General features: G+C 39.9%; 1 protein-coding gene across 1 annotated transcript in view; it reads right to left on the minus strand.

Annotated features, from left to right (window-relative positions):
* sm (heterogeneous nuclear ribonucleoprotein L) overlaps nt 1-12,196 on the minus strand; it is a 256,255-nt gene that overhangs the window by 15,486 nt on the left and 228,573 nt on the right. Inside the window, exons 7-10 of the mRNA XM_076365095.1 lie at nt 6,986-7,078; nt 2,747-3,045; nt 1,672-1,895; nt 458-717 (exon numbers count right to left, since the gene is read on the minus strand). Of these exons, the coding sequence (XP_076221210.1) occupies nt 458-717; nt 1,672-1,895; nt 2,747-3,045; nt 6,986-7,078 (876 nt within the window). The remainder of the gene's footprint in view (nt 1-457; nt 718-1,671; nt 1,896-2,746; nt 3,046-6,985; nt 7,079-12,196) is intronic.

Raw genomic sequence — 12,196 nt, forward strand, 5'->3', positions numbered from 1 at the left:
GCTCTGTATCTACGTTCGCCAGTTTTCTTACTGCCGTTACGTTTCTCTCGTTCTTCTCGTTTCGTTATGTTACTGGCTCTTTTAGAATAATATAGAATTTCGAATAAGATTGTTAGTAATGAAAGGGTTACTGTCTCGATAAGTTTCAAACGTGTAGAGAAGCTATGGGCCGCGGTAAATGTCTAATACGAATTCACGAATTCTTCTTTCATTTTTAACAGAATGTTCGTTTAAATAGAGTAAATGCCGCGCGGATTTCACGCGTCCCGAATGTCCATAAAAAGACTAGTTCAGCCGCGTATCGTAGTTGACATTTAGAAGAGCCGGGGTAAAGTTATTCTCAACAAGGATCACTGATACCGAGGCAGCAGTAAACCCGTTAAACGGCGGCCGGATAGCGTAGGCAACAGGGGGATGGGAAAATGTTAAGTGACATCTGCAATTAAACAGTACTCACTGCTGTTTTCCAGTGCTGTGTGATTGCATTCCATGATGGCGGCGACCGCGACCCCGACGCTGCTAAACTCTATGAGGCCGGACGACGATCGTTCCGACTTGAGGGGGAACAATTTCACTGTCGTCGGCGCCTCGATGCCGCGTTCGACGAACACACGGTGCACCGTCTCCTCGGTTAGATCCGGGGGAGTGTTGAAAAAGTGGACTATCTTCGATGGTGGCTGTATTCTATTCTTGTTAGCCATCGCCGGGTTTAGGAACCTGCAATTAACAAACACACCCACGGCTCAGGAAAACCTCTTCCATCCCTTCCGCTCCCCGGAGCGTGAAACCCTCCCGTTCGTTCGGCCGTCGTGTAAACAATTAAAATATTCCGGCATAGGGTACTTTAAAATGCAAAGAAGTATTTAAAGAAGAATCCGGAAGGAGCACGCAAAGTACTTCCCACGGAGTGGCTCATTAAAATACATCAGCCTCAACATCCATCCGAAACGGTATATTAAACAGGCCGCTCATTTTTCAGTTACGATATTCAGATCTCCATCGTTCGTCTCTCTCGCGAATTTCTAAAATCAATGAACCGGCCCGAAGCGGGGGATCACCGCGTAACATCCCCTAACGCTGCCGATTTCAATCGGAGCCTGTCCCGACACACATGCAGCTTCTATGGTCCGGTAATTAATTCCTCGCAATCAGCGGGCGAGCTGGACGGAGCGGGAACATTCAAAAACCCGGACGCAATTAAGTTTTCATCGAGTAAATATTGCCGGGCGTGCTACTCGAAGTCTCAGGAAGGAAGGCCGCCATTAATTGCCGCGGGATCGGGGCTGCCGGGTGTCCCGTGCAGAAATTTCGGCCCGATGGAAAACGCGAGTTTCTCGTTAACGCTCATTCAGACACGCGGAGACGCGTCCCGACTGATTAGAATGGGGATGGCCGCGCGATGGATCGATAACACGGGGAACGTTCGAGGGAAACACCTGGCTGAACGTGTCCTTCCGATGAGATTCACCCCGGGGATGGATCGGGAAGCGGTCGGGGGCGGCGGTGCACGCGAAGGGACGTGAAACGAGGTCGACAACTAGACGAACAAAGAACATTTGCCGGGGAAAAAGTGGCTGATCCGGAAATAGAAGAAAGAAATGGATCGCGGCGGCGGCGGCGGTGTGAAAATGGGGCCGGAATATTCTAGCAGACAGCGCAAACTTTTTTTACCTGTTATTCTTGCTTCCCGTGAAATCCTTGAAGCTCGCCGTCTTGTCGGGCAGAATGTAAGGGTTGGTGACGTCCGAGAGGAAAGCCTGTTTCGAGAAACCCAGCTGCAGCCTGCCGTCTGTGCCGATCGTCACGTTGTTCAGATTCTGTAAACACCGCTCCACGGCTATGCTGTCGCCCATTTGGATCATCGCGCAACCCTCTTTCGTCTTCAAGAACTTGACCTGCGACACGAACGTTGCGGGGCGGTTGTATATAGGGGATCGAAGCGAGCTTCGAGCGTCTACCGGGGTTTTGGGCGAAGTTTCTTCTTGAACTTTCTCGGAATAAGTATTTTCGATAAATCCTATGACATAGAGATTCTTAACCCTTTGAACTCTGTCGGCTACAATATCGCGCCAGTTGTAATATTAAATATTTTAATGAATCTTAAAGAACATAAACACACCCAAATTTTCTAATTGTATCGTTAAACGGAAGTTTTAATAATAGAAACGCTCTTTGAACGTTTAATCCTTTGAACTCTGTAGGCTCCAATATTGCATCAGTTATAATATTGAATATTTTAATGAATCTTAAAGAAACTACCCCAAAATTATTAGATTTTCCACACATCCAAATTTTCTACTAAGAAGGAAAATAAAAGATCAAAGAAATGTTATAGCTAGGAATACTATAAAAATTAGTTGCAATTGCTGATAGATTACAAAACAACCTGGAGTGCTAACGGTTAACCCTTTGCGGACGAATGTCGGCATTTCGGCAAGATGAAATTTTCCTATTTGGAAGACTAAGTTGCAGACAAATTCAATTAATTTAATTACTTGAACAGCAAGAGATCAACACGTAGTTTCCCTTTTTCTCTAATTGCTGAAGCAGTTGAAATAATTCAGCTTCATCGGCTGAAGGTTTGGTATATTTCAAAGATTCTTCGTCCGCGAAGGGTAAACATCGCAATAATACAAGGAATCAAGCTACCAAGTAGAGCTGTCGAAGCTTCGCGGCGGTAGGGAGGGGAGGGGGATCTTGAACAGGTAGACGCTCTTCTGAACTCTAGCCAGACGGTATCATATACCTTCGTCACGTTTCCGTACAGGCAGAACAGGTTGAAGAGCTTGTCGGTGTTTACTTTATCCGGCTGCAGGCCGTACACCATCATCACGGAACCCTGCGTGCTTGAAGGTGGAGTCTGTCCTAGGGTGGGTACGTAACCGGGCCGCGGTGGCGTGGGGTGTAGTGGCTCTCGACCGCTAAAATCACTCTTAATACCATAACGCTCGACGTACGGCTCCGCATACGTCGCTGGTCCATTGAAATTCTCCTCGTAACGATCGTGACCAGTACCCGGGGCGAAAGTTACCTGTGGCGTGGATCCTGCAACAACGGTTAGGGCAAAGGATATTCGATGATTTTCTTTCGTCGTGCTGATTTCCGTCGGATACGGCTGTCGGCCGCGATCCCATTCGCCGCTAATTATGGAAATCGAGCGAGCCTTGCGTCGAAACTTGTTGTATCATTACTAATGCTAAGCTAGCAAAAGCAAAAATGCGAACATCTTGATTAACCGATCTAAACCCGTCGATTTTCGATTCTCTAAATTCGATGATACCAAACGGTCATCCTTCATCTTGACTCAGCTATTCGGTATTCGATTAACGCGAATTAGACAACCTTTAACTCAACAAAACGAACTGGAAATAAATCACACGCGAAACGCTGCCGTATAGTATATAAAAATGATCTTCAAGGTTATCTGAAGGTCACTCGTGTTTTTCATTGTTGAATCATTACTAATGCTAAGTTAGCAAACGCAAAAATGCCCAACGTTCGTGCATCTTTAGTCCGAATAAAGTCGACAGAAAGTCAACCAGATGTGTCTTTTGTCACGCGAAGTCAGGAGACTTCTCTCCAGGCAAGGCCGCGAACGGTCTTGCAAAGAAAAGCGGACACCAACTGACTTTCGGACGTTCCGAGTCATTCGCATTCTAGAACTGGAAAGAGACAGACATGTTTTCCAAAGCCGTTTCAATAAACGCTGTAAAATATATGCTGCTTCATTAATTAATTCATTACCCATTTCCAATCAAATCACTCCCGACGCTGTTCGTCGCTTACGCCGGATTCCCGGGCAACGATCGATTTCATTGCGCCGGGAAAATATTTGTAGGATGATTATTATGTTCGCTGTTGTAGGATCATCGAATAAGGAAAACGCCGAGTGGCGAATTAAAACGGTCCTATTAACTGGCGAACGGAGATTTGTAAATGAAAAAGGGCGGAGTAATGATAGAAGGCGGCGAGACGATTAATCTTCGTTAGCTTGTAATTAATAACGTGGTAATATATACTCGTATATCAAAGCGGAACAATTCGAGTAATTAACGACTCCGCGGGTTTCATTATGGAGTTATAAAATGATTTTATCCAGCGCGATTAATCACGGAACGAAGTTTCGTAGTTTCGATCGACAGTGTGTACCCGAAGATCCATGGGAGTGTACTCTTCTTTCGGAGTTAGTTTTTACGAGGTCAAACGGTCGCCGGGGTATTCTTAACCAGTTAACTGTGCTTGACGGGTATACACGTCATCGTAAAGCTTGTCGTGATACTAATTCTCTCAGCGATGAGTTCTTTATTTTTCCACATAAACATGTAGTTCTTCTTTGTTTCGCTTTGATCTTTCATTAAAATATACTCTACATGCATTCGTCCTTCGACGAGTACACGCTCCGTTTTTCGATTTTATTGCGCGCGGAACGAGAGGTTTTTCCAACTAAATTCCACAGTTAATTGGTTAACGACACTTATAAATTAACCCTTTGCACTCGAGAGTTTCTCGCTACAAATATTTAACATTTTTTGACGAAGACGATATTCTTTGAAATTAACCCATTCGCTGCCAAGCCTATATTATATGAAGCTACTCCCATTGCCATTTATATTTTGAGTGGTATTGTTCACCAAAGTTCTGTCATTTCTTGGTAAAAGCACGTATATTATCATACATAGTCATTTACATGTATAAAATCAATGACGAGCATACTCGTCGTTGGCAATGGGAAGGCAACAGGTCTCGACTCGAAATTTGCTTATTCAAAGACGAGTATACTCGTCCTTGGCAGCGAATGGGTTAACTCGAAGGGAAATCACAAGTATATCAACCCTCTATAGGCTCATGTAACTTTGAAGTCACGTGTCAGTATAGTGGCATCTTGTTGATTTATTTCATTTTGCATTCGAAGTGGTGAATAAAATGAAGTAATCGGTTAACTGCAACGTTTATACGCTCAGGCGTGAAATTTTAACGTCATTGTAACTTGAAAGTTACGAAATATATTCGTCTGATGAAATTATTGAAACTATTGAATATATTGTTAATCCATATTCATATGTGGATATTTATTAATTTTGTACTACATAGATTTTGTTAGAATCGTGAACAAAAATTCGGCCCATAGAGGGTTAAGGAACAAAGCTGTTTTATTCCAATGTTTCACGTACCGAGGCATCATACAAAGTTCAACATTAAATATCAGATTCTATAGTTTTACAGCTTCAAATCAAGCGATGACTTAGAGTCACCTCTCGAGTGCAAAGGGTCAAGTCATAGTGAAAAGAAGGCGTAATAATAGATCTATCAATGTGATCTCTAGAGTAACGACTTCAGGGATTAATACGTCATCGTCGTGGCGGAACTCGGCTCGATACGGAGTCGATTACTGTTCGCCGTCAACCGGGCAACGATCGATCAAGAATCGTTTGCCGCAGGGGGCAACGTATCGGCCGCCATTCTTTAAGTCGACGTCGCGAGCAACGGGATTGGGTTTCGTTTGCAGTTACAGTTCCGGCAGTTCGAACGCGACATAACTCCGCTACAATTACGCCATTGATTTCCTGTCGAAATTCCTTTGGTCTCGCTACCCCCTCGCAATGATTCACCCTAACAACTTCCGATCGCCGCGCAACCGAAACTGCAGCCCTTGCGTCATTGGATTTGTCGGTTACGAAATAGTAACTATGAACTGCAACGTTTCATTCGGCACATCGTCGATCGGCAGTTTTACGCAGAATGCTACGTCACCGGTTATTATTCCGTAATTAAATACGAAAGTGAAGCAATCTGAATAAGCTTCGATGTATCTTTATCGTATATGATGAATTGAAACGAAACTTCGAGCGTATCTTAACACGCTGAGCGCCGGCCCCGCGATAATGCAGGATTTTTATTTTATTTTTCTATCATTTAATTGCTAATCCTACGTTCACGTAACATTTTAGATATGTACACAAATCCAAAGTAAAATTTACAAAATCGAATTCCTTACTCTCTTCCGTAAGTTAGAAATTTTGGTTTAATCGATGATTAAAAATGTATCAATATAATCACCGACGCTCGTGTTTCAGTAGCTGAAATTTAGCCGGCGTTCGATGTGTTGAAACGTTGAATGCCGCACGATTTCATGGTACAGAATACTTGAAATGGAACAAATATAATATTAAATCATTCGATTGAATTGCATTGTTATTCTTGCAGGCTCATCTAGCTGAATGTCACCGCATTAGTTAGCATTATTTGTAATATAGAAATGTTTTCAAATAATCATGGTTTAATTGAGTGATCTATAGTAATTCGATTTGGTTAAATAAATTTCAATGTTTCGCTTCTGCAATATTCTACACTGCCCTGCACTTCGAAAATTGAAATAGCCAATGCTAGTGGGAACACGAGTTAACGACCGGTCAACAATGTTAACACGTTCTCTGGCAACGTTACGCATCTGCGAAAAAGTTGGAAGATCCATGATTAGTATGTTGCATTTTTGGTGAGACTGTAAACAAATTGCCAGTAGCAAGTACGTTAAACTGCTACGTTGTTAAATTTCAATTACTACGTAATTATCGAACGGTTCAATTTACGAAACAATTTGTGGCGAACTGATGATGTAGTGATTAAATGTATACCGTTTCAATTAGGGAACGGTGGCGGCGATTAATAAACATTTTAATTTGCCTGGGAATTTTGGAGTGTACAGGTGATGCAGCGACGGAATGCACTGTACGATTTGATATGCCGTTGACGTAGAATGTTCGAATATTCTTGGGAATCACGGACGATTGATTAGGCGGCGAAATTACAGTTCGCAAAGTTCCTCGATGATCGAGGAATTACCCGGTCCCTGATTTCACGAGTGCCCGAAAGAGGGAAAAAATTTGTAATCGTTGCGATCGGACAACCCACCTACTCAACCAATTGGTCCGCTTAATTTCACTATCAAAGGGAGAAACGGCGAGGGTGGAACTGGGGGCGAACTTACCGTATGGCTGGGGCGCGGCGCCGTATCTGGGTTCCGCCAAAAGGGGAGCCGGCCTTCCATTTCCGGTCGCGTCATTTTTGTGTGCACTCGATCCTGCAACATTAGAAACGTGCGTTTCGTTTATTTCCAGCGTAAATCAGAGTTTCTATTTTTCAAATAGGAAATTAAATCGAGTAGCGAATCGATATTTCTGCTTTCCAAATGGTAGATTGAGTTCAGTAGTAAATCGATACTTGTACTTTCTAAATAGTCAATTAAATTAAGTAGTGGGTCGATGTTTCTATTTTACGAATAGTAAATTAAATTAAGTAGTGAATTAATATTTCTGTTTTCCAAATGGTAAATTGAGTTAAATAGTAAATCGATACTTGTATTTTATAAATAGTCAATTAAATTAAGTAGTGGGCCGATATTTGTATTTTACGAATAGTAAATTAATTGAGTATTAGATTAGTATTTCTATTCTCCAAATGGTAAATTAAGTTCAGTAGTAAATCGATATTTCTATTTTCTAAATGGTAAATTAAATTAAGTAGTAAATTAATATTTCTGTTTTCCAAATAGTAAATGAAATTAAATAGTAAATCGATACTTGCATTTTCCAAATGGTAAATTAAATCGAGTAGTGAATGGACATTTCTATTTTCTAAACGATAAATTAGATTAAGTAGAAAATCGATATTTCTATTTTCCAAATATTAAATTAGATTAAGTAGAAAATCGATATTTCTATTTTTCAAATATTAAATTAAATTAATCGATATTTCTACAAAATGCACAGGTTAATACTAAAAATTGCAACATCAAGGAAAACTGAATTGAATCATCTCCTTTATTCGTCATGAAGTTAGTGTATCGGTGAGGTGAAGTACAATTCGAATGATTACAATTCTCAGCTTATTCGCTAGATCATCGATCAACCGAGAACTTCTTAACAGATAAATATGATCGAAGATGAATTGATAATACAAAGGAGTTCGATGTGATTCATGTTAATACGAACACACCGACGGAACCGAAGACAGTGATCTATGGATAGAAGAACCGGAACGTTAAAAAAAAAAAAAAAACAACTTGAAAGATATGGATGGGTATGAATGATGGTCTACTTCATCTTTTCCACATTGAACAAGTCAAACCCTCCGATCCATATATTTGTTAGTTCAACGGTGAGGGATATCTATCCGAAATCCGACGGCGAGGAAAGAAGTAACAGGCTATCCGAATCAGATCTCTCGACGCGCACGTTTAAAATCGATCACTTTGTTTGAAGACCTCCGTCTCATCTCGATCGGATTCCAATGACTTCGTAATATCTTATCAAAGTCACTAGACAACCGACCTAAATTCCCGGCTCAATTTTGCAGTGTGTGTCAGTCCTGCGAACGTACAATCCCAAATAATTCACGGGACGTCAGACGCTTGAGAATTTATAAAAAATTCTAGATAAAGAATCATTTATCAAGATTTCATTCCTCGTCCTATAATTTGCCTTATTTCATTAGTTATTTGCTCGTTAATAGTAATGTAGTCTATTAGCAGATAGACATACTTGCTAAATTCAGTTGGATATCAAACGTGGGAGAATTAGCTGAAGATTGTAGATAAAGAATCGATTTCATTCCTTGTCCTATAATTTGCCTTGTTTTATTAGTTATTAGCTCGTTAACAGTAATGTAGTCTATTAGTAGATAGGCATATTTACTGAATATAGTTGTTTCATATCGAACATGCGAGAATTAGCTAAAGATTGTAGATTAAGAATCGATTTAATCTCTTTTCCTATAAATTGTCTCGTTTTATCAGTTACTAGCTCGTTAACGGTAATGTAGTCTATTAGCAGATAGACATATTTACTAAATTCAGTTGGATATTTCCTCCGTAGATCTCATTGGTTATGTTCGAAGCAAAGGGTTAAGCTTCTCCTCTGACAGTGTCAGTGTCACTGTTTATATTGGAAGTGACGGAGCCTACTAAGTAAGTCTCCCAAATAGAACTACCAATGGATATATTGTGGAGCAGGAGGATTATCCCTCGGGACACGAAACTGGCAACTTCGACTTCGTAACATCCAGCATGGAAACCCTTCGAGACCGCCTCTTATCTCTATCAAAACTAATTCGCAGATCTACGGTAATGTAACGGCTCCGTTAACCGGTTAAGTGTGGGATTTAGTTGGAAACACCTCTCGTTCTGCGCGCAGTAAAATCGAAAAATGTACAGTATATTTTAACCCTTTGCACTCCGAAGTTTTTCACTAGAAGTATTTCAACATTTTCTGATGAGATGAAGACGATATTTTGTAAAACCAACTCGACGAGAAATTCACAATTGGCGGACAAAGCTATTTTACGTCAGTATTTCTCAGATTAATGCATTATATGAAGTATAACATTAAATATCAAACTTTATAGTTTCACTGTAGCAAATCAAGTGGTGACTGAGAGTCACCTCCCGAGTGTAAAGGGTTAACACGTTGAATGCCGTGGGGGTCACCGATGACCCCCAACCAAATCGAATTACTATAGTTAATTCAATTAAACGTTGCTTATTTGAAAACATTTCTATATTATAAATAATACTACATAATGCGGTGACCTTCAGTTAGATGAACATGTAATAATAATAATAATGCACTTCGATGAAAAGATTTAACCCTTTGCGGTCCGAAGTGCTCTTGGTTTCTCACTTCGAGGTTCACGTCAACGTTAGTTCACTCAATTACAGCATAACATGTCGCTTTATTTGTTTATTCAAGAATATTTGGGAGTCATTGAAATGTTACCTTTAAATGGTACAATTGTACTACAAATGAATATAGAAAAAATTGTTAAAACAGATGGAGGTTGCAATAAAATAGAATGTCGAGTCTGACTCGACATAGGACTGTTAAGGGTTAATATTATATTTTTCCCATTTTGTATATTTTGCTCTATGAAATCGTGCGGCGTTCGACGTGTTAATGAAAGGTCAAAGCGAAACAAGGAAGAATCACATGTTTACGTGAGAAAATAAAGAATTCATCGCTGAAAGAATCAGTATCACGTCAAGCTTTACGATGACGTGTATACTCGTCAAACACAGTTAACTGGTTAACACTAAACCTACCAGACAGGTCAAAATGATCGATTCCTGATTTCTTTATTCTGCAATGACCAAATAGAACAGATGTTTCGATGCTTGAGTCATCGCGTCAAGTAATTGAGCATGACTCGAGCGCTCTTTAGTCGGCAGAGCTGTTAATTGAGATTTTCGGGGGTGAAACCGATTAATTCAGCTTTATTCATTGTTCAATGTCATTTGATTCAAGAGTCAAATGACTCAAACTCTTACGTCGAATCTCGATTTCCCCAATTCCTCTTCCTCGAAATTCAATTACACCAGTTCAATAAAAGAATCCTTTGACAACCGTTACGCTTCAAACAGCTTTCACTGAAAGTGAAAGAAATTACCGACATGTGGAGCGTCGGAATCGGTAAGACACGTATTTGGAGCCGCGTCAATAGACTTCCGTGTACTCTAAAGGCTAGTCCAGACTGACGGACTGTCTGCTGACAGTCTATAAACAACGTCATGTGTCCACATCAAATTAATGTTCCCCATCGTGTCTCTAAACGATGCTCTTTGCTGTCGCGGTGTATGTTGCATCGGTATTTCGAAATTCGCGGGGAAAGGAGCAGAAAACTATTAACCCTTTGACTGCCAAATCACCCGAATTCGGGTGACATTATATTTTACAGAAACGTGGACTTTAATTTCTTTCATGACGTATCGAACGAACCGAATTTTGTTGGACGTATGAGATATAAGAAGGACAGTGGAGCAGTTATTAACTACTTTCGTATCTCTAGCCGTTTGAGAAACTAAATCATTTGTTTGCGACTTGGTGTCCCAAATATGAAAATTTTGACGTCCGTCTGCAAAGGGTTAAAAGTTTAATGTACGATCCCACTCGGTCTGATTTCCTGAAGACACTTCTACCGAATTTGACCTCTCCCTCAAGGTCGAAGTCAATTTCGTGAACCCTAATCCACATCCATCTCCATCAAATCGAAGTAGCATCATGACATCTAATCTAAAGCCACCCTCTACGCTTAGGGGATCACTCGATGGCCAGCCTGATGATTGCCACTCTAATCTATCAGTTTTCTTCTGTCGTCATCCAATTTTCAATACCAATTTCCATTCGTCGATATAGTTCTCATAAACCAATCGAAACTATAAAAAGACACTCGTCAGAAAACAGTATAATCCATCCACCGCTCGATGATCTGAGCTGAAGAATTCAGATGAATCAGTTTTCATCTCTCCTCATCTGATTTTCAATATTAACTTTCCATTAACTTCCCCACTGATACAGTTGCACGTAATCAACGAAAACTATCAACACAGAGCACAACAAAAGCGGTTTCCAACCTTTACGCTACTACGCCTCTCAAATAAAATTTTGTTTTCTGCGCCTTCCTATCTCATAAAAGATATAATAATATATTACAAAATAAACATTAGCTTCACTGAATTTATACTGTTCGTTACGATACGAAGATTCTTTATTTCTAGATATTATGAACATTACGTGCTGGTAATGAGAAATCTCGTTTTTATATAAAGACACTTAGCTATGCAACTTTGGTAATTACCAGGACATTTAAAGAAATATTCAATTTGATTCGAATTGATTATCTATTTGAAATATATTACGTAACAATATATACGAGTTTTTCTATGTATAATGATGTGAATTGATCTCACTGCAAATTGCCAGTCGCGATTCAGTTTTCCGAAAATTAACCGGTACGCAAAGTGTTAACCTCTTGTTCTATGATTTCTTTCTAAACTAGGATCGATTTAAGTACTTTGATATTTATAGTTTGTTAAAAATAAAAGAAAAATTCTGGGTATATTCTATATGAACGTTTGCTTTAACAAATCGAATAATATTTATATTTGTTACGACATTATAAAGCAAAATGTTAATTTTTTCTTAAAAATTCCCCTCCCCCAGCAATAGTCCGCGTCTCCCAGATAAACCTCGAATCTAACGTGTCTACATTACAACAATAAATACAATAATACAAACAAGTTTCAAATACCAATAACTTAATTACAAAACAAACATCACCTCACTGAATCTATACTGTTACATTCCAATATGAAGTTCACTCATATACATATACATAATTCACTGCTACTCGTAATCTAAAACGCGCA

Source organism: Nomia melanderi, chromosome 2, assembly GCF_051020985.1.
Source record: "Nomia melanderi isolate GNS246 chromosome 2, iyNomMela1, whole genome shotgun sequence".
Classification (NCBI taxonomy): domain Eukaryota; kingdom Metazoa; phylum Arthropoda; class Insecta; order Hymenoptera; family Halictidae; genus Nomia; species Nomia melanderi.